General features: G+C 34.4%; 2 protein-coding genes, 1 long non-coding RNA gene and 1 pseudogene across 3 annotated transcripts; 3 read left to right on the top strand and 1 right to left on the bottom strand.

Moving 5' to 3' along the window:
* Positions 1–8607: 8607 nt before the first annotated feature.
* LOC144557127 (endoglucanase 24-like) lies at positions 8608–11316 on the top strand. Its single transcript, XM_078305657.1, has 3 exons — positions 8608–8848; positions 9367–9680; positions 10269–11316. The coding sequence occupies exons 1-3, from the start codon at positions 8608–8610 to the stop codon at positions 10773–10775; spliced, it is 1062 nt and encodes a 353-aa protein (XP_078161783.1). The 3' UTR covers positions 10776–11316.
* LOC144557126 (endoglucanase 2 pseudogene) lies at positions 11264–12667 on the top strand (annotated as a pseudogene).
* Positions 12668–13754: 1087 nt separating this feature from the next.
* Positions 13755–14835, bottom strand: LOC144557045 (uncharacterized). The gene is made up of 2 exons (XR_013512537.1): positions 14275–14835; positions 13755–14194 (listed from the first exon to the last, which is right to left on the bottom strand). It is a non-coding gene; the product is annotated as an uncharacterized LOC144557045 (long non-coding RNA).
* A 1674-nt stretch (positions 14836–16509) lies between these two features.
* NPSN11 (Putative plant snare 11) lies at positions 16510–20021 on the top strand. The gene is made up of 10 exons (XM_078305350.1): positions 16510–16931; positions 17364–17456; positions 17677–17770; positions 17881–17918; positions 18303–18388; positions 18711–18790; positions 19097–19153; positions 19238–19330; positions 19428–19502; positions 19698–20021. Exons 1-10 carry the CDS (start codon positions 16858–16860, stop codon positions 19782–19784), a joined length of 777 nt encoding a protein of 258 aa, XP_078161476.1. The 5' UTR covers positions 16510–16857; the 3' UTR covers positions 19785–20021.
* Positions 20022–22756: the final 2735 nt, after the last annotated feature.

Genomic DNA, 22756 nt, shown 5'->3' with positions numbered 1-22756 from the left:
CTTACCGGCCTGCGTGACAAGCCCATTCGGGACGTCCGTATTAGATTACAACCGACCTATAGGCCTATAAATACCCCCGAGTTCACTGAGCTCGGGGTCCATGATCCAGCAATACGAGGTACATAGAGGATAGAGTTACGTACCTTCGAGATCCGCACTCTGTTTTACTAAGACCCACTTTTAAGACTAACCGAACTCGCACGGACTAACCTCTCTCGAGTTAGGACGTGTCGTGACATATTGCAACTTAATCTCTCCAGAGTTAGGCCGTATCAGGACCTAATAAAACAAAAATATATATAATCCTGTACAATAAAATGCATTTGAACTACTAGCATAATTTCAAACAAAGTAAATTATATGAATATCTAATTTTTCATTTCTAGAATTGTAAAAAACTAGTGATATTAAACATATAAATCATAACTAAACTAACCATTTCCCTAAATGCTATATATCCTCAGAATCACAGTAGATGTGTAAGAAATTCCAGTGGATTGCGAAGCATAACCTCTCAATCTGAAATCGCCCCTCTCATAATCAAATTAAACTCTCTCTTTGTGACTTTGCAGATCAAATCACGGCAATATTAATTATCAAAATCACTATCACTCCCATTATTCACAGCAGAATAATTAAATTAAGTGCCAGAATAGATAGAACCAAACCTTGTTCTCGGATTTCCGGTGCTTTCGAATTCAGCGAACGACAAAAGAAAAGCAATTTCCATCTCCCTATATGTTTCATTTCGCTGCTCTCCATTTTCGTTGTCTTCCATTGTCCTTTTTGGTTGTATGATTCAGCCTATATAAGTCCGCGCGATGGAGATACTGAGGATTGGGCCCCACAGCTGATGGAATCTGTGGGATAGGGTCTAATCCAATCGATGGTGTAAACTGTAAACTGTAAACTGTAAACTGTACACAGTATTATATCTTAGCACGGCTTCAATAGAAGATCGGACTGTTTCAAGCGCGTCAAGGTTCGCGCTTCTAATCATTTCATCGCATGAATCTTGGATGTTTGCTTACCTAACAACGGAAGCAAAGGAGCAAGTGTCCGATGTCTGGTCAACTCACAAGGAAATCTTTTGAGTTAATCCATTTCGGCCTCTGATTTTAAACAGAGCTAATTCAGCTGTTTGATTTTAATACGGGATCCTTTTAATATTAGTGTAAATTTAGTCCGTACAAATTTTAAAGAGAATCAGATGGTACATATACATTAACTCAAAAGATTCTTTTTTGAGTTAATGCAGAGGATACGAATTCGTCTGTATAAGGGATCTAAATCTGTGATTAGTTCTGTTGTTTCTTTGATTTGAGTTATGTATTGTCTTGTGTTATGATGAAGTTAGATCTATATGTTTTGTGCCGTGCTGATATTAAATTTAGAAGAAATATGTCACACAGTGATCAAGATGTATTGTGATTAGTGATGTGTTCAAATGTAAGTGATTACGTTTGTTATGTTTGATCACGTTTAATTTTTTTTTATTTTAGCTAATTTATTTAAAATTCACCATTTGATTAAGATCTAACAGACTTAATTATACATGACTCGTATGACCACATATCGTGCCGTGATTAAATATTTCACGTAATGTATTGCGTTGAGTTAAATTTTCAAAAGATAATCATGTCATATGAATAGTCACGGCACCAAACACACGAGTCACGATATGTGATCGACACACGTGTCCAGATCGGTGGAGGGAAGAATGGTCAATGAGGGTCAATTTACTTCCATTTTTTTTAATTTTTTTTAGTATTTATGTGTAATTTCCTATATAATATAGTAAAATGATTTGGAATTATGAAATTGACTCTCATTTTCTATAGAAAAATATTTTATATGATTGATCCCTCTATATATTTGACCCTCATGGTTTGAAAGTCTGATTTCGCTCTTGCATGTGTCGTGACATATATGATCATGTCATTACTTTTTTCGATCTCTAATCTGAACCATTCGATCCGTATTAAAACTCATACGTGTGTTTAGATTCATGGGTGTGACAATTGAAAGTAAGAATATTTGAAAATTAAGAAGTAAACATTGTTTATTTTTTTGAACGAAAATTAATAACCATAATTATTTGATAACTTATAAATTGTCAAATGACATTTAAATAGAGTAGTTATGAATTTTATATTCGTTAAAATTTATACAATGCATCAGTACTTTGTCAAATGTAAACCGTTAAAGAATTGGGACTGTTCAATTAAAAATAAATCATGCACTAAATCTAACTTTTTTAAACGCACTATACATCATATAGATCAACATATTGTGTTTCAAATTAAGTAAAGTTAACTAATTATCACTAATCATAACATTTTAACCATGTACCCCAAGTCCCCAAGAAATTAAGTCTCTCCGCTTTCTACCAAAGTATCTCTAGATTTTTTTTTTTTTTCAAAATAACATCAACTTTAAATATTTCAACACGTTGGATTTAATTTTTATGAAAAACAGCTCCTTGAGGCAGAATTTTTTTACTCTACACTTGTTGCTAGCATATTAAACTACCTCCGCCGATTATGTAGATCAGTGGAGTTGTTTTTCATAAAAAAAAACAAATTTAATATACTTATTTCGTTGAAATATTTAAATTTAATTCTATTTATATAAAAAAAAATCCTCTACATAGGAGTTCGGCTTCGGATAATTGAAGTAGGGTAGCTTATCTATTTGTTGTCCATATAACTTAAATTAATGTAAAGTTAATTTTAAAAACATTACACTCATATAATTAATTTTGATTGTTTTTAATGATCAGAAATTGAAAATAATTAAATCATATATCTCAGAAATTAATTTATGAGATGAATGAACGAATATGAACTGATAATTTTTTCAATATTTGAAATTGAAATGAAATTATGAATGTCTTTTAGATATTCTTTGCCCCTACTTAATGAATTTATATAGAATTTGAAATTACAATGAAATTATCAATGTCTCTCAGATATCAATTACTTTTAATTAATTAGTTTATACATAAATTGTTGCTCAAATACAATTATTATCACATGGTTATAAGACAACTATCTAGTAATGTTTAACTCGGTTTGAAAAATTAATTAGATCAACTAAAAAATTCATGTTTTTGGTCGAAGTTAAGATCCCACACCCATTAGTCATGTTTGGTTGTGGAGTAAAGTTAATCCGGATTAAATTTCTAACTTTGAGCTAAGATAGATTAAAATAATCATGTTTAGTTAGAATTTGATGGAGTAAGCTCATGAAGAGAGAGAAAATTATAACATGGTGTTACTCTAACTGCGGAATCCACATGCAGAGTAAGTTACTACATCTAAAAAGGTGGAGTAACTTAATCCGGATTAACACAAATATTACTCTATCTTACTCTTTCAAATTTATTTTTCATCTAGCTCCTTAAAAGTGAAATAAAAAATTTACTCCACTTATTCCACAATCAAACATAACCATTAAGGTAGTGCTCCAGACGAAGGGAGACGGAAGAAAGGGAGGGGAAAATCACTGTGGAAGGGAGACGCTCACCCCAGACCGTTTCTACCCGAAAATTTCCCTTGCTCCAGAAGAGAAAAATCGGAGAGGGAGCGGAGGTGAAGAACTACTGTTCGGAGGGGAGAGCGGTACCGCGTAGTCTTGATTTTCTCCGAATTTTGTCACCCCCAAATCGGGGTGTAGAAACTACTGTTCCGAGGGTAGCCTCCCCCCTCGTCCTCTCCCCTTCCTTCCCTTTAATGAGGGTTTCCCCTTCGTTTCTGGAGCACACCCTAAGTATGGCCCAAATAAAGCCTTGTTTGAAGCATTATAAATTTATAAATTTTCTGGCACAATCATCATCATCATCATCATCATCATCATCATTATAATTATTATTATTATCATAAACGACTAACAATCTCAAATAACCACATTCCAACTTTTTTTCTCGAGTTTGAACAAGAAAATTAAATTGAAATGGGAAAGAATAACAGTGCACGTTGTTCGTTGGATGTATCATGTATCCAATATCTCTCCATTTGTTGCAGAAACGAAACGATAATTGGTTTTGGAAGTATGGACAGATAAATTATGTTGGCAAACCTTAAGCACGATCTTAACTCTATAAAAGCTGTACTAATAACTAATGTTGCACATTATGTGATTTGAATATTCCCCAGTCCCCACATTAATTAATTAATTAATTTGATTACTCGTGCTAAAGCTTTAATCATCTTTCTTTCTTTTTTTTGACAAAATCGTGCTAAAGAGTAAGCTTGTTATTCTAAATAATTTTTTTAATTAATATTTTTTTTGTTGTTGTTTTTTTTTAGCGAATGGTTTTGTTGTTTTGACAACTTTTGCCTGCAATTATTTTCTTCCTACTTTTAGTAATAAAAGTAAAAGTTTAAATGGTGACACCGGATTAGACTTTATATTTTCTTCTTACTTGTAATCCGGTCCACAAGTCTCTCCGGTCCATAGGTCCATACAGTTCGGATTAGACGGTTTAAATTTGGAGAGGATGACCCAAATCCGTGCTAAGGACCATGGTCCAGGCCCACACAGGTTGGTACTGTCCATGGTCCGGTCCACGAGTCTAACCGTTTTATTTATTTTGAACTTTAAAATTTGGATTTATCAATCTCCAAAATAACCAGTGGTTTTGACCACGGTTTTGCTCCGATTTAGCATGATTAAGCACGGTTTTGACCATGGGTTAGCACGATTTGACCATGGATTAACACGGTTTTGCATGATTTTTACCACATGTTAGCACGGTTTTGCATGGTTTAGCACAGTTTAGGTACGGTCCAGTCTGGGTTTAGTCTGGTTATGGTTCGGTCAAATCCACGGGTTTAGAACCACCAGGGTTAGTCCGGATCTAGTAGAAAAAACACACCAAAAATCATGCTAAGACCCTCTTTATCCTCGGTCCAGATCGGTTCGGGTTTTGACCACAGTAGATCGATATAGGTCAGTTCCACGGTTGGTCCGGTCCGGTCTTGGACCGACCGGTTTTTTTCAAAGATATTTAAGAAGTGGTTAGTTAGCGACAACTAAGAGATGGGTATAATAATTCCATTAGTTTATATATTTTTCATATTGAAATTGCCATCCATCGACCTAGTTAGTTGCGAAGGCTAAAAAATTGATCCCATATTATGCATGCTTGGGAAGGAACCAATATAGTTTGATTACTATATTTGTTAAGCTATTTATAAGTTGGGTCCATAAAACATGCATGCAATGCATATGCTCGAAACACCGAACACATTTTTTTAAAGAACATTTAATAACAAAAATGAGATCGTGATCGAATTCCAAGAAAAAAGTGAGATATCTCAGAGGATAAAACTGGGGACAAGAATTCCAAGAAAAGAAAAATGTCATATGCTTTTGATCTCTCTGAAATATTTTAGAAGACACAAATTTCAATAAATGATTTTGAAAATAGTGACAAAAAAAAAGTAGCCAAACTTAATACTCTTGTCTCCATCTAATATAAGAGGAGGGTTCAAATGTCTCTATTTTTTGTGCTTTCATCATGCCTCTATTTTTTAAAATTTTAATAATTTAAAATTTAAAACTTAAAAGTCAAAATAAAACTGTTGGATATGATCTGCATCGTTTTATTTATGCACGTGTAAAAAATTATGACATTTCAATTTTATTTTAATTGTCATCAAGAGCTTGTAAAAAACACAATAATGTGGATGATTTCTAGACGTTGATTTTTGAACTTATTGATTTACATAAAAACAGAATTAAAATATGATATTTTTTTATGAGTACATAGAGAAAATAACATAGGTCATATCTAACGATTCTATTTTGAGTTTTAAGTTTTAGATTTTGAGTTATTAAAGTTTTAAAAAATAGAGGCATGATGGAGACATTTGAATCCTCCTCTTAATATAAAACAAACATTTCATTGGAGCATGATAGAGAAGAAACAAAAATCATTTCTTGGAGAAGTTGAATTCCAAGTAAGAAAACTGAGATATCACAGGGACACGAATTTCAAGAAAAAAAAAATGTCATATGTTTTGATTTAATATCTCAAAGGACACAAATTAAAAAAAAAATGGAGCGCAGATTGGATTTGCAGAATGTCGTATGTTTCTGATTTAGATATCTCAAAGGACAAATTTTTTTAAAAAAAATGGGACAACAGATTGAATCTGCGGACTCCAGTCTGAGACTACATATTGGATCTGCGGCCTGAGTATTATGAAATTCTCTCAAAATAGAAGTGTTTTGATTTTTTTTTTATTATGGTATTTAAAAAATTTCGGCTCGAAACACGACTATCTATTCGCTGTTATTTCAAGTTGGGATCGAATGATTGGCATTAATGTATCAAATTGAATTGTTTTTTAGATAAAAATGAGGATACATTTTTTTGAACTCTATATATTTATAAGAAATATATCAGTCAAATTTTAAATTTACGAAAGATTACCTGCATCGATCAAATTAATTTGTTGACATAATTTAAAATTTAACAGCATCAAATTCATTTTAGATCGAATGGTCTTGACAATTTCTTTTTTTGCAATTTGTGTCGAAACAACAGAAAAAAAAATTCTCAAATACAATTAAGTACGTAAATAAGAAGTAATAAGAACACAAATGTGAGAAGAAAAAAACACTTCTCTTCGAGCAAGAAAATGTTTATAAATGTCTAATCATATAATGTATGTCCACTCAAGGGCAGACCTAGAGTGTTTCAGAGGGAACAACTGTCTCCTCAATTTTGAGTTTTAATGGAGATTGGGATGTTCCGATCAACTTTGTCTCCTCTAAAATTTTTTTCCCCCCTTTTGGATGTTTGAATTGTCATTCGAATTAAATTTAGAGTTAAAATTAAAATAATTTTTTTGAGTTATGATTGATATTTAGAATTATAGGTTTGAGAATAAGAAATTACAAGTCGGAGTATTAAAAAGTATAAGTTAAAACAATGTTTTTTTATCGAGTATCTAATTAGTTAATAGATTTAAATTTGGTTTGATATCTCCCTCCCCCCACTCTTGACGAAAATCTTGAGTCCGCCCAATCCACTAGACTTCAATAATATGGTTAACAAAAAATATATAAAGAAGATGAGAAATTAAGTTCTGATTAGAAACTAAATAATTTAATTAACTCGACATTAGATTGTCCATCATGCATCATCTATCTAGCTGATATGAGTACTACCAGCAACTCAATTGTGTCCCCATCAAAGGAAAAGTGTCTAATGATTCCCGAAATTTTTAAAAATACTATTTTCTCAAAAATGATAAACCAAAAGACCACGATATATTATGTAAAATTTCGAAAATAGCATGGCCGTATCTAGAAAATGTGGCCACTTTTTTTTTTTTTTGCCTTCTCGTGCAGCAGTTCAACCTGAAGGAAAAAAAAATGGTGGCCCGATATGGCCCGAAAAAAGGTGGCCGCACCTAGAGGATGCGGCCATGCTATTTTTTGAAATTTCACAGAATCATGGTCTTTTGGTTTATCATTTTTAGGAAAATGGTATTTTTAAAAATTACGGAATGATTCCAAATCAGTTAAGAGATCCTCTGGTGAAAATTAACGGAAAAAAAAAAAGCTTGTGTGATTTATTTAATTTAATCCAGTACCATATGACGTGATCGGCTAGTCAAATAAATATTATGGTTAGAAAATATGTTTTTTGTTTGTTAATTTAATTAGAAGTTCTGATCGAGTCGTTTCCACGTTATCTTCTTAGTTGGATTTAATTTGTTTGAATGTTAATTTCAAACGGCTACTTGGTAGAACAAATGAAGGGGTCTTAATTAATTTGCCAAGGAAGAACAAAGGGGTCTCAAAAAGACAAATTAAAGAGTAAAGACCATGCCATACTTTGATCCGTAAAAAAATAATAATCCCCCTCATTAAACAACAAAAAAAAAAGATTTGCAACTAAAGCCGTTCTAATAAGTAATAACAATATATAAAAGATATAATTAATTAATTAGAGCAAAGCAACTAACCAATCATTATGTGGTGCGCAAGTATTTGCTTCCAACTTTGGCACTACGTCGTGATACAATAAAGAAATCCCGTTAAGAGAAAAACACTACAAAATAATACTAGGTTTGCAACCGTACTAAACAGAATACAAAAAAGAAAGAAAGAAAGAAACACGTGGTATACTCTTCTCCAGTTCATTCATAACTACAGACTACCTCCTCAACACTCTAACAGGAAAACCTCAAGTCCCTTTACAATATTGCTCAGAGCGACTGGACAGAGGATTCAACACTAAAAACCTTCCTCGGTCCTAGTTGATTTAATATGATTTATCACGAAACCCAGAGCATTTTCGTAGTTTCCAAAAACTTTTTTTTTTAATTTTTTTATTTGTTGTGCCAGTAAATTAAGCCCGCTTACGTGAACACAACTCTTAACTGGCATAGCATAACTACGACATGTGCTAGCAGTATTAAACCGTACCATTTGCTGATCATTAGAGACCAACAAATCAATTCCTGCGTGCAGTTTAGACTTCCATTGTTTTCATTAGAGGCCAAACTCTGTGTATAACACCAAAAATTAGATATAGATATATAAGAGAGAGATACTGATACTCCTAATTAAGATTCAAAGAACAAAATGGTAGAGGCGAGTAATAAGAGGTTCTCTTACTGCCGGTTTGTGGTGCTGCCGGTGGTGTTGGTGTTGATCGTGGCTGGAGCCATCTTTTTTATAAAAAACAAGGTGCATCCATCTCCGATACCAGCTATACCGTCTGTCTCACCAACAGCGGGGACGCCTCCCATGGGGCCCACGCTTGAGAATGGCACCTATGGTGCTGCACTTACCACCTCTCTCGTGTTCCTCCAAATCCAGAAAGGTATTCATGCAGATGCAGCTCACTTCTTCTCATGATTAAAGCAAATTCTCCAGTATATATTGTTATCAATCATCTTCTTCTCATGCAATATATATTGTTATATGTTGCATGCACATGATGTACACCATGATAGTATCTCACAATCTCCTCTGATCCTTATCAGCTTTTCTGTAAATATAATATATCATATCTTTGTTGTTGTTTATAGTACAATATTTGTGCTACTCGTATCTTTGCAAGTTATCATGTTTTGATTAATTCTCATCGAGTTCAGAAAATATATTATGCTTTTTTAATTAATATTCTACTTATGTATGGATAGAGAAGACTATGCTGCTGATTAATTAGTATATGTCTTGAGAGAGTAGCAAGAATCACATGGTAGTTATTTAACCCTTTACGATCATCATTAATTTATTTAAACTTGAAAACTGACACTTGGGACATGATATTAGAATTTAATATCCTTTGATGAAATGCAGAAAATTAAGTATTTCTAATTGACAGAATCTAAACAGATTTTTTTTTTTTTTTTCTGAAATATTTAGCGGGAAAGTTGGTGAACAACCCGATACCATGGAGAGGTGACTCGGCACTCAATGATGGCAAAGAGGCAAAGCTCGACTTGTCAAAGGGGTTGTACGATGCTGGGGACCACATGAAATTCGGGTTCCCAATGGCCTTTACCGCCACGGTGTTGTCATGGACTATTCTCGAGTACAGGGAGCAGCTGATTGGACTTGGGAGGTTCAATTTTGCACTGGGTAGCCTCCGATGGATTACCGATTATCTCTCTAATGCCCATTCAGCAGATAATGTGCTCTGCATCCAGGTAAGGTTTCAACTAGTTGTTTGTAATTCAACTGCAGAACTTGGAGGTAATTTGAACTAAATGTGATGGTGCTCATTGAAGAACATTGCACAATTCAACTTTAGTTTGAGCAAAATCAGGTCACAACTGCACAGTAGTAGGTATATGAGGCTTGGTTGCATAAATGATGCACAATTAGGAGGGTAATTTGAGCTATTATGAAGAACAATTATGACAAATAGAGCCAACTGGAGTGTCACAACTGACAAGTTATCAAATACTGCACAACTTGAATAATAATTTAAGGTTTAAGAAAACCTATGTTTGATAGAAACTTGATTGCAATTTGCACAACTGAAGAATAAATGGGGTTTAATAGCATAAGAGATTCTAAGTTTTAGTACCACTGCAGAAAGCAAAATGGTGCCCTACCATACCATGCCAATTCAGTAAGTACTAATAATACTGTCGGAGGATCTTTGTGCTCCCAGTTGGACAGGAGATCACTGATTTTAACTCACATCATACAGCAAAGGCACTCTAATCGTACATTTGTACCTGTACCAGGCAACATACTGAGTTTTACTTTTCTTCCTTTCATTTTTCCAGGTAGGTGATCCAAATGTTGACCACCTTTGCTGGGACAGACCCGAGACCATGAGCGAGGCACGGCCCCTTCTCTTTATCAACAAGACAAGTCCGGGATCTGATGTGGCAGGTGAAACTGCAGCTGCTCTTGCGGCTGCCTCACTCGTCTTCAAATCCACTGACCCCACCTATTCATCCTCCCTCCTTAAACACGCAAAACAGCTGTTCGACTTTGCTGACAAGTACACCGGCATTTATAGTGTTACCTTTCCTGACCTTGCAAAGTACTACAATTCCAGTGACTATCACGATGAGTTGTTGTGGGCTGCTGCTTGGCTGTACCATGCCACTGGAGACCTGACGTATCTCCAATATACAGTTGACAATGGGCAGAAGTTTAAAGGTTATGGTGACCCCACATACTTCAGTTGGGATGATAAACGTGCTGGGACCCAGGTACAATCAGGGATTATTTGTTTGAGTAATTGTGTTGAGTACCAGTACAGAATACCCAGAGTTATAAACTGAACCAAAAAAGTACAGAAAAATAAAAGAAATCACTGGCCATTTCCTTTTTCAGTACCAGGAAGTAAAATTCCAGAGCAGTACCAGAATTGTCTGTTTTTACAAGAAATTCTACAGAAATTCATCAAGAAAAACAAGACGAAATGAAATTACTTCTATATAGGATGTTATTTATAAGTGCAAAAGTGACTTTGCATTAGAATCTTTCAGTCTTTTCTTTCTGATAACCAAATAATACTTTATCAGAATTGAAGGACCAAAACCCAATTCAATAATTAAGTCAGACAAATTGACTTTTTAATTCATGTTTAATGGAACGTAATTGAATAGGCAACCACAGTAGGTATAAGGACTGCACATTTTATTCGCTTTATCTTCTGGACTTGAATAGACTTGTAAAGCTTCCATAACAGGTGCTTTTATCAAGGGTGCACCTACTTTCTTCAGACTCATTACCAAATGACATAAACAAGGTGCTGGGAAATTACAGAATGACAGCTGAAAGCATCATGTGTGTTCTTGTTCCTGGTACCGCAATATCTACTACTGCTAGAACAGAAGGTACTTTCAGCCAAAAGAAATGAAAGAGAAAAATAACTACAAATAATAAAAAAAACATAGAATGTAATATGACTCTTTTAAAAATTTCTATCTTTTTGGTGGTATATGTTATCATTACCAACTTTAGTCTACATTTTGAAATGAAGGAAAGAAAGACTGAGTTTAAGTTGAGCAAGACTAAAATTAATCTGACATCCATCCCTTGATTAATATTAAATCATTCCAATCTACTTTGTGAATCCTTTGTTTATCTTTAATTCAAAAAAAAAATTGCAATGGTACAATGAAGTACTAAAAAAAATGACGAATACAGCAACACAATGTCCAGTAATACGTAATACGTTGGGTATTTTGATGTACATAAATATTCTAGCTTGAGTTAAATCAATGATACTTTCATATTCAGGGGGGTTGCTTTGGATTCAAGAATGGAATTCACTACAATATTCACTGGGTGCTTCATTTCTAGCCACACTCTATAGCCACTATATGGACGCAACACAAAAAACCCAAATTTCATGCAATGCCACGAGAATAACAGCTAATGACCTACGTAAATTCGCCGCATCGCAGGTTGGCTACTTGGCTCCACTAACTATGAATTACCTATATACCCTGTATATATACATGCATGCTGTTAACATATCAAATACCCGACCAAACTGGTATGTAGTGATAGTAAGAACCAAAACCCTGCATGGGATCTGATCAGCAAACCAATGGTACGTATGAGATTGAATCTGATGGCACTGCTGTTGTGCACCTGAGGTTAACAGCATTATCCTCAGATAAGCCTAAACAAATAATTAATTTGTTCAACTAAACAATAAATAAACTCTAGCTTTTCGCAGGAGCTATATGCCTCTTTAATCATAACTATACTCATTTTACTTTCTACTAGGCTGATTATACATTGAAATTAAGAAATGGTTAAGTCAACCTTAAAAAAAAAAGGATTAAGTTATCATAACTATATTCATTTTAATTTCTACTAGGCTGACTATATATTAGGCAGCAACCCAGTGAAGATGAGCTACCTCATCGGGTACGGTTCCGTGTATCCACAAAAAATTCACCACAGGGGTGCTTCTATCCCGGCCGACCAAAACCCTAGCTGCACTGACAAAACCTGGCTCGAGTCACCTGATCCAAACCCGAATGTAGCCATTGGGGCACTGGTCGGTGGGCCCGGCTTTGATGATACATATAAAGATGACAGACTTAATGCTGTACAGGGAGAACCTACCACAACTAGCAGTGCACTTTTTACCGGTTTGTTGTCTGGGTTGGCCTCTAACATTACTGCTATAAGGAACCTTACGGAAATACAATGATATTTTTTTTATAAACAATATATGAGTTTGCTTGTTAGATAGTTGGAATACCCATGTGAACTTCCTTTTTAGAAGATTCATCTTTTGGATAATGTATTGAAGGTATATAGTCAAGTGGATTATTTCGCATGAGATCGATCTAGCCATCTAGGAGAGCTTGAAATTTTTTTGTAGTTGTAATTGCATATGTTTTTGCTTCCCTCCCTATTATTTAAGACAATTGATTCATTAATTGTTTGTGAAAATAGTAATTTGTCGATTCTTTTTTGTTTACAATTGACTTCATTGATAGATATAGCAAATGCATATTTAGATTCTACCAGGTTCCTCGATTATTATCTGAACCTCCACGTGACTTTTTTTGTTCTCCACGTTCCCAACTGTTATTTGCTGGCCGATTGATACCTCTTTTTGTATTTTTTTTTTCCCAATGATGAACAGGCCTGGTAATTTAATTCCTGGAAAAATATTGTACAGAGGCCGTTTGACAGGAGTGGCCCATTTACTATGACAAGGCCCAAAAATAATCCTGCCAACCGGAACGACCCAAAATTTATTTTCCCTTAACATGAGATAAATGACTGAATACGTGACCTACATGGCTACATTTCGTCTATGTAATGAGCTCCAAAAGAATAACAAATCTATATGCTTGATGGAGCTGTTGTTCAGCGTTTGGATCACCTGTTATGCTGCACAAGGATCATGCGAAGGAGAACTTTTCAAGATTCGTGCGCTCCATCATAAAAAAAACCCCATCTAAGCTTCAACGGCCCCATAGTCCCGCACTGCATAACACGTTGTTAAGTGCTTAAATGGAAAAAGAAGAAGTTTCATTCACCAGGAATTTTGAACACATCTTATTTATTTGGCACATGTCCTTCCAAGAGTTCATGACCTTGCGTCCTTGCCTAATATTAAGATCTCTATGGGATGTGTGTATATATGTATATATTTTGGATGCCAATGTCTTTATGTTTTTGAAGATTTAAAACATAAGAAGCATATATAGGCTTTAAAAAAAAAACCAGATATAAACTTTATTTCTACGGAGTTCTATGCTAATTATTCACTCTAGATTAAAAAAAGCAAGAAAAGTCGTTATATATTATTTATTTTAACTTTGCATTAAGAAGTCTACAACGAATAAATGAGAGAAATTATGAGGTAGTGAGGTAGACTCGCTTTTTACAAAGAAACGATTTACATAGTAGGACCAACTAATAACACTTTACCACTTGAAAGAACATTAGAACCGATTTCAACCACTAGGAAAAAGGTAAAATTTACACGTTGAGTTAATGTAACTTGTCATTTTGATAGGCTTCTAATGTCAGAATTTGCCCTGGATCAATTTCCTAGATAGCAAGTTACTATCAAGTAATTCTCTTCTGAAGAAAGAAGCATCTCAGAAGCTGTTCAATAAACAACTAGCAATTTCCATTCAGAAGCAGTTGAGTAGGTTTTTATTTCTCAGTGGGGTCATGTTGCCCCCACAATCAGACAAATGCCTCCGGCCCTCCACCTCTACAGGGTGATTGGGAAGATCATTCAAAAAGATTGCCTTCACAAAAACTACCACGGAAAAATAATGAAATACCATATACCTGTGTCCATATAATGATCCTTGCAGCAATTCACTGCACCATGCTAACAATATCATGTCTACTTTGCAACATGCACGAGTCACCAACAAAACAACTAACAATATGAACTATGTAGTCCGAACTACAACCTCAGATGGATATCTAGCATTTAACTTCACCTCATTCTGGGAGTCAACTTATTAGCTCCAATTTAATTTTTATATAAATAACCTTAATATTCATTACAAAAAATTAACATATATATTACACAAAATTGAGAATACACTAGAATAAGTTACAAAACCAGGTAGGCCAACAACAGATGCCTGATTCCTAATTTGCTTTATTCTGACGATGTATAGGGACAAAATCAATTCTATTTAGGCCTCTTACGGTAGGGGAACAAGATATCATCAACAGTTTCTTTTACATAATTCCCACGATTTATTAAAAATTAATGCAAGAAAGCATGCTAATTTGTACTTAAGTTTCAAATTTATTTCTCTTCTGACCTGTTCTACAACCCAGAGCATAATAATTAAAGAAAAAGTTTACTAACAGATTAATCATCAACAATTTCACTTCCCGAACAAATCTGAAGGTGCTAGAGGCGCCGAATCGAGCTGGTACAGTCCCAGTGATGGGCCCACAAAACGAAACAAAATCCAGGCTCCAATGATAATGTAAATTGAAGCATACGCGAATTTGTTCAACCAAAAGAGCATCCCTTTTTCCCCCACATACAACTCAATAGCTTTCTCTGCAAATGTCATCTCCTCCCATCGTTTCTTCTTCATCTCCTTCTCCATTCGTCCGGGACTGGAGGAGGCCATTTCTAGGAGCCTATCTTCTTTTTCATCTCTCCGCCTACGGCGCACTTTCACTTTGAGCTTTCTCTTTTGTTGCTTTGTTGTGCTGGTGCTTGTGTCAGGAGGTGATGTCTCTTCTGGATTGGTAGTGGTATTGTTCTCTCCATTTGAGGCGACCACCACGGTGCGGCACAGACGGTTGCGGCTGTACAGTGAGGGTTTGGGAAGGAAGGAGCAATGGAGGGGTGGTAGTCTGACGAGGTTCATCTCTTTTTGTGAGGCTGCCTCTTCATATTCTTTGATTGATCTTAAGAGATGAGATTTGTCATCTACTCATCTGTTATCAGTTATAGGAAATGAATTATGTTACTCTGTATATGTAGTAGTTTGTGTGGCAGATCACTGTATAACTCAAAATAACCTTTTGGGGCATATTGGATTCTTTGGGCTTTACCCATTGCATCTCTTTCTTACTTTCTTTCTTTCTTTGTTTTTTCTTCTTTCAGTGGCAAAAAAATGCCATTTTTTTTTTCCTACCATCCGAATAATCAGATTTCAGATTCCGCCACGTTCGTACCGTGGATCTACGGACGGATCGCCAACCCGTTCGCGGAATGAATCTGCGAACTGACCCGCTCGCGCCCTGACCCGCTCACGTGACCCGTTTGCACCGTGGATCTGCGCACTGACCCGTGGATCTGTACACTGACACGCTCGCTTTGACCCACTCGCGTCATGATCCGCTCGAGTGACCCGTTCGCACTGTAGATCTGCACACCGACCTGTTCCAACCGCGGATCTGCGGGCGGGTCAACTCGTGCGCAGATCCACGGTGCGAACGTGGCGGAATCTGAATTTCGATTTTTCGGATGGTATTCATTTAATTCTGATTTTTGAGAGCGGTTGGAAAAAAAAAATGGCAAAAAAATGTAAGGAGAAATTTTTTCCTCCAAAGTTTTATTTTTATTTTAAATTGAGGAAATATTTCTGACTGGGCAGTTGAGCTCAATCACTTAAATTATCACCAAAAGCAATCTCAATTATAATTATCTTTTTGTTTTTGTTTTAGATATTGACACTTAACAGTAGCTATCAATTATAATAATTATTTATTAATCATGAAATATTAAAGTCAATGAACCAACTAGAGACATTTACAAAAGACAAAGTTTAACGAATAAGACCGGTCCATTTGATTAATCATATCCGGTTCCAACCAAATGGACGGCTCCATTTTCATGGATCTGGCGATTATTCCTGACACAATCGGACAACTAACTAATCTAGCCCGTTAATTTGCATACACGAGTCGGGATTTCGAGCTTTTCCCCCGCGTTGTAAATTAATGTACGATGACTGGACTCCTCCGTTTGCACGAATAGGAGAGAAACCGGAACTCCGGAAATCACCGATTTCTCAAAATTCCGACTGAATTAATAAAAAATTTAAAAAGAAAAGAAAAAATCCAACCTATTCTGAAAAAAAAAAAAAAAAAATTCCCAGACAAACTCTCTCTCTCTCTCTCTCTCTCTCTTGCTTCCTGTCGTGTCTCCAACAAGATCTACCTCTGTATCCTTCAAAGAAAAACAGCGTGTTATGGGATTTTGAAAATGTGGGGGTGATACCTGGCATTTTTGGAGCAAATTTCGATTCGGTAGGGAGCTGATACTTGCGGTGCTTCAGCCTTGATTTGGAGGTTGCAAGCGCCAATTTCCGAGTTTTGTTCGTATGATTTGGTAGTATTAGCATTCTATTTTGTATAAAGTAGGAGGTTGAGAGATTTTCCCGTGGCAAGATGGATTTGTCAGGGATTAATGAGGAGTTAGCGGAGATCGAGGGACAGATCAATGATATTCTTCGCGCATTATCGTAAGGATTCAACCCTCTTATAATTATTGTTTTCTTTTATCGCTATGCTTATTTTTGGGGAAAATTGTAGAGATTTATGCTTCTAATGATTTCAAATTAGTGGCAAATGTACGAGCGTAATCAGCTGAAATTATGCTCCATCAAGTAGAATTTTAATGTAATTCTTCTGAAGTCAATAATCTGTCATTAATAGGTGATATAACTTTTGTGTTCATTTACGATCCAGAGACCGAATTTATTTAGGAATGTACTTTAGGATTTCCAAATTTAACAGTGCGCTTGTGTCAGGAATGTCCTTATTTCTACTATGTATTGAAGAATTCATTCAATCTGTGTGCTATTTTCAATCAATTTAGGATTCTTTTTCCCCTTTGGGGTTGGGGGGGGTGGGGTACTGTTACAATTTAATTAACATGAATATATACTTGGCAGAAATGGGTTTCAAAAATTGGAGAAGATTAAGGATGCTAACAGGAGAAGTCGGCAGCTTGAAGAGCTCACTGACAAAATGCGAGATTGTAAGAGGTACTTGCTTTTAGATATTTTTCAACTCCATGTCTAAATGAAATTCCAACTTCTATTGGTACACTATCATTTTTACCCCATGGAGTGTGGATATGTGCCATAATGTAGAGACCTAATTAACTTGTTGTTTAATCTGATAGGCATTCAATTACAGCTTTTCAATTAAGCAATGCTGTGAGACCCACAAATTCAATAGTAATTACATATGATGTCTATGTAGGCTAATAAAGGATTTTGAGAGATTGGTGAAGGAAGAGGAGGCCACAAATTCACGCGATACCATCAAAATGCTTAATGATAGAAAACAATCTATGGTATGCTCAATTGGGCTTCTTTTTGGCCACTACAAATCAATCTCAGTCCACAATGTTTCAAATATAATGTGTAACTAATGAAAAGAACTTGTGATTTTCTTTTTTTTTAGATCAAGGAACTAAACTCATATGTTGCTCTGAAGAAGCAGTAAGTCTTCTCTTCCTAGTAAATTAGCAATTTTAATTTCTTCTCTTAATCTTCATCTTCTTCTTCTTCAAAGCCTTTATTCCCAAACAAGTTGGGATAGGTTAGAAATGAAACCCAACCGGAATCAGCAACACAAGGACTTCCCAGGAGGTCACCCATCCTAGTACTACTACTGCCCAATTAGTGAGGGTTTCATTTCCATAAAGAAGTTGTTTTTTTACCACTGGCTCGCCAAGCGTATCACTAACCCTCCTCCTTTTTCCTGGCTTGAGACAAGCTGTGTAGAAACTACCAGAAAAAAGTTTAATCAGGAATGACATTATCTTTTGATTTTATTACATCAAATGGTTATAATATGGTTGTTCTTATTTTAATAAATGACAGACAGCAAAGTGAAAACAAACGAATTGACCTGTTTGAAGGGGCTAATGCTGAAAATGATTATGATGAGAACGTAGTGTTAGCATCATGTAAGTTATTCTCTTCTAGCTTGCATATTTCTGTTTTATTTCAGTTTGCTGTGGATTTTGGTGCCCTAGTCACATGTAGTACCGGTAAAACTGTAAAAGTATAGCAACTGGCTCAGAATATTTGTTACAGGAGAAGTGTATGGTTGCTACTGAGTCTTTTCTTTATATTAGGTTGTGTTTTCTACTTTCTTTCTTTTTAATTTGTTTTTGCTTTGGAGATATTTGGTGGGATTATAGATTCTCTAAATGGCAATCACTTATCTCAAACTTTAGTCTATTCAAATTAATTTTTCTTGAATTCACTTCTGTTTACCTATTGCAGCTATGACAAACCAACAACTAGTGGACCAGGGAAATAGTCTGATGGATGAGACAGATCAGTCCATTGAAAGGTCTAAACAGGTTAAAATCCTTTGTTCTTTATATGTTTAACTCCAAGCTACATTACTAATTGCAAAAATGGTCCCTAATATCGTACTCTCAGTAACACTCATTTTGAGTAGCCATATGTATTGTTAGTTTGTTACCTAAGATAAAATATTATAATACCTTTGTCTTTGATTTAATAATCTTTAGTACCTCATCAACTCTCTTTTCTCCCCTTAGCATTCTTGCCAAATGTCTTAAAACTATTTGACTAGCAAGATATCATTTGTATTCCCATTTGATTAAACTTGTTCATTTCTCTTCCTAATTGTACTTGACTAGACTGTGCAAAGTACTATCAATGTTGGAGCCGAGACAGCAGCCGCTCTTAAAGCGCAGGTTAGCAAGTTACCCCACTTCTTTTTACATAATTATCAATTTTTTCAATAACATTTATTGTTGGTAACACATTATTATTTTCAGACTGAACAAATGAGTAGAGTTGTAAATGAGCTCGACTCGATCCATTTCTCCATTAAAAAGGCTTCCAAGTTAGTTAAAGAAATCGGTCGACAGGTTATTTTATTTTCTCCCACTTTGCATTTCTCAAAAATTATGTTTATAATATTCTGTCCTTGTTGAATTTATTATTATTATTATTTTCTGAACTCAGGTTGCAACTGATAAGTGCATAATGGCCTTGCTCTGTCTCATCGTGATTGGTGTGATATCCATAATAATTGTGAAGGTGACTATATCTATATCTCTTGGCAAGAATTTGAATGCTTAATGCGAACATCAAAAAACTTGTACATAAGAAATCCGAGCTACTATTACTATATGGTATTGTGCTGGTACAACTTGGTACCAGGCTAAACACATGCTAATCCTCCCTTAACCCTTTTTCATTGTGCTATTTCTAAAATTGTTTGTACAATTTCAGATTGTCAACCCACATAACAAGGATATAGCAGATATACCAGGCCTGGCCCCACCAGCTAACAGAAGACTCCTCTGGATCCCAGATTGAACAAGATTCATTTTCACGTACAAAAAATATATAAATATCTGATTCAGAATCCAAGTTTCAATTTTCCACTTCACATTTGTTCAAAATTTTAAAGTCACTTTGATTGTTAAAGAATCGGATGGCGCTTTTAGTGACCTCTGTACGAGGAATGTTTCTTTGAACTATCATGACAGGTTGTACTTATTTTCTCTATGATGACCATACAATATTGACATTGAAATCAAATGCCCTGTATCTTTTTTCCCTTTTTTTTTTGGTAAAATTGGTTCAGATTGTATTGCCTTATTCCTATGCATCTTTCTAATTTTTATCCAGAATAACAGGATTAAGATGCTAGACAAGACAAGGTAATGACTGAGTCATTATTTATTTTTATTTTTTGAAAAGTAGCGGATATTCCACCGATTTCATTTAGAAATCATAAATGCCTCTACAATGGAGAGTAGAACTAAGGTGTTCTTAAGTTCACCAAGTTCTCTTGGGTGAACTAAAGTCTAAAATTTATCAAATTGGTTTTAAATGACAAATTTGAACTGTTGAAATCCGTCTATTTTACGAGTGATGTGGCTATATGTAAAAAAAAAAAAAATTAATTCTGCATAGAGTCAAGTGGTCAAAAAAGATTCAAAAAATGAATGCATTAAAATTAATTTATTAACCTTCTAATTTTGACTGCTTAACTTTATACTAAATTAATTTGAATGTTTAAAATTTTTACATGTAGATGTATCACTCATAAAGTATGCGGATTTTAACCGTCTGAATTCATTATTTGAAACTGATTTTATGCGTTTTAGATTTGAGTTCAACAAGAAACCTAGTTCTACTCCTAAAATGGAATCCAGAGTGGATACCAAATATAGAGACAAACAAGTCATGCAGCTTTATTTATTAATGGGCTAGAAAAGAGAAGGTGCGTATTGCCTACCATTTGCTTACTTTATTAAAACAAATGGGTTAAAATTACCATTTAATCAAGACTAGTCAATTCTACATTTGTATTTTAATCTGCTTCCTATTATAACTCCATGGTTGGTACTTTGTAGACATCAATTAGCGTTCTTCACTCAGAACCATTAGATTGAGTTAAAATTTGCAAACAATTCAAATTGAAAGTTTCAGCAGTTCAATTCATGTGCTTGAATTACTAGATGTTCGTTACTTCTTTATTTAAAATATAAGATAGTGTCCTTTTATTATGATCTCGATTATTTATAAACTCTTCACTAGATGATGATGGCCAAGCAGAAAATTTCGATCCACTATCAAATATTAACCTCACTATAATGATCATGTCAAATACATAATAATTATGAGAATTAATAATGGAATGGTTCTCACATTTTTAATGGAGTATAATTATATTTTTTTTAAGAAAAATACTTGTATATCATAAAAAAAAAAAAAAATACATGCGTATATAGTCTACAAAATTGAATGGGGAACATTAACTCTCATTCTCTATGCTTAAATCCACCTATGCTAAATAACCTAATAATTAAAAGATGGTGAATTGTGAAGACATGATTTGGCACATCATATGATATTAACGAAAATCCAATTTCTCTGCAAATATTCCTAGCTACACTCCCCGAGTTATTAAGGTTGTTGTGTATTTGTTAAGTATTTCAACTTGCTTCCTATGTTAACCGATCTCAAAAATATATAAAATAGAAAAAAAATTTATTAATCTTATTAGGCAGGAAGACAAGATCCGAAGATCTCTCATTGCCACGCTGGAGAAAATATTTTCATCTAAATTTAAGTTGGTATCGCCACCACATTTCGAATCTGAGACGATTATTAGGACGACTCTGTTAAAAGGGAGAATTGTTCGCATATTATTGAAACATTCTAAATTGTTTATTTCTCATTTAAAATATTCCAAAATTTATTTTGTATTCTAAATTTTTTTTTTTTCTATTTTTCCGTCAAAACTCTCAAATCTGTTATTTCCTTGTTTTAAATTAAAATATTTCCCTATTTTTCTATATCCTTCTAATGTTCCTTAAATTGAAAAAATTTAATATAATTAATCAATTGTTTGTACATTATACTTCTGCTTTAAATATAATTAAAATGTTTTCCTATTTGTTTGTACATAATACTTTCATCATTTTGAATATAATTATTTAAAATTTTCAGATTTAATGAACGGGAAACAGAAAAATATTTAATTTAAAATGGAAAATAAGATATTTAGTGTTTTGATGGGAAATAGAGATCGAGGAAAATTTTTTATCTATAGAAATTATTAAATTCATACGTACGGAAACAGAAAAAGTGCCTCATTTCCAATAAATATAGAAAGATCGGACTCAATGAATCTGATCCAAATATATGGATCAGACTCAATGGTCCAGATCCATCGATATATTTTATTTTAAAAAAAAGTAGACATTGATGGGAAATCTGGAATATAGATGTCACAGAAAATTAGGTTAAAAATAGATCGATCTCAATGATGAAGATCTAATTCTAAATTGATTAAATGTACAGCTGCCGATTCTTCCTTTTTACCGAATTTAAAACAATTATATATTTGAATCGGACTCAATCTATTTAGGATATGATGAAATGTGGCACTTGCATTTCTCCTTTTCAACCGTCCAAATATATATATATAGGCTAATATGCTTTTGGTAACATATGGGCCGAAATACACACGGTCCAAATTTGAAGTGGCTTAATAAATAGTAAAAAAATTCAGAAAAATGTAAAATTTGGTCTCCAAGCACATATTAATATGGAGAACAAGATGAACGGTTCAGATTGACTTTTTGGATTTTGAAATTTCAAATTTTGACCGTGTGTATTTCGGTCCATATGCTATCGAAAGCACATTAGCCTATCTCTCTCTCTCTCTCTCTCTCTCTATATATATATATATAGAGAGAGAGAGAGAGAGAGAGATGAGCTACGGTGAGTTGCGAAGTAGAGCGACTATTTTACTTCACACTCATATTTTGCGA

The sequence above is a fragment of the Carex rostrata genome, chromosome 7 (assembly GCF_964058835.1).
Source record: "Carex rostrata chromosome 7, lpCarRost1.2, whole genome shotgun sequence".
In the NCBI taxonomy this organism is placed as follows: Eukaryota; Viridiplantae; Streptophyta; class Magnoliopsida; order Poales; family Cyperaceae; genus Carex; species Carex rostrata.
Note: the sequence above shows the minus strand (reverse complement) of the source record. Positions and strands in the feature narration are given on the sequence as shown.

Coding starts and splice junctions, on each gene's coding strand:
- LOC144557127 (XM_078305657.1), top strand. CDS start 8,608: ATGGTAGAGGCGAGTAATAAGAGGTTCTCTTACTGCCGGTTTGTGGTG. Junction 8,849..9,366: donor GTTCCTCCAAATCCAGAAAG/GTATTCATGCAG, acceptor GAATCTAAACAG/ATTTTTTTTTTTTTTTTCTG. Junction 9,681..10,268: donor ATAATGTGCTCTGCATCCAG/GTAAGGTTTCAA, acceptor TCATTTTTCCAG/GTAGGTGATCCAAATGTTGA.
- NPSN11 (XM_078305350.1), top strand. CDS start 16,858: ATGGATTTGTCAGGGATTAATGAGGAGTTAGCGGAGATCGAGGGACAG. Junction 19,154..19,237: donor CAGCCGCTCTTAAAGCGCAG/GTTAGCAAGTTA, acceptor TATTATTTTCAG/ACTGAACAAATGAGTAGAGT. Junction 19,331..19,427: donor TTAAAGAAATCGGTCGACAG/GTTATTTTATTT, acceptor TTCTGAACTCAG/GTTGCAACTGATAAGTGCAT.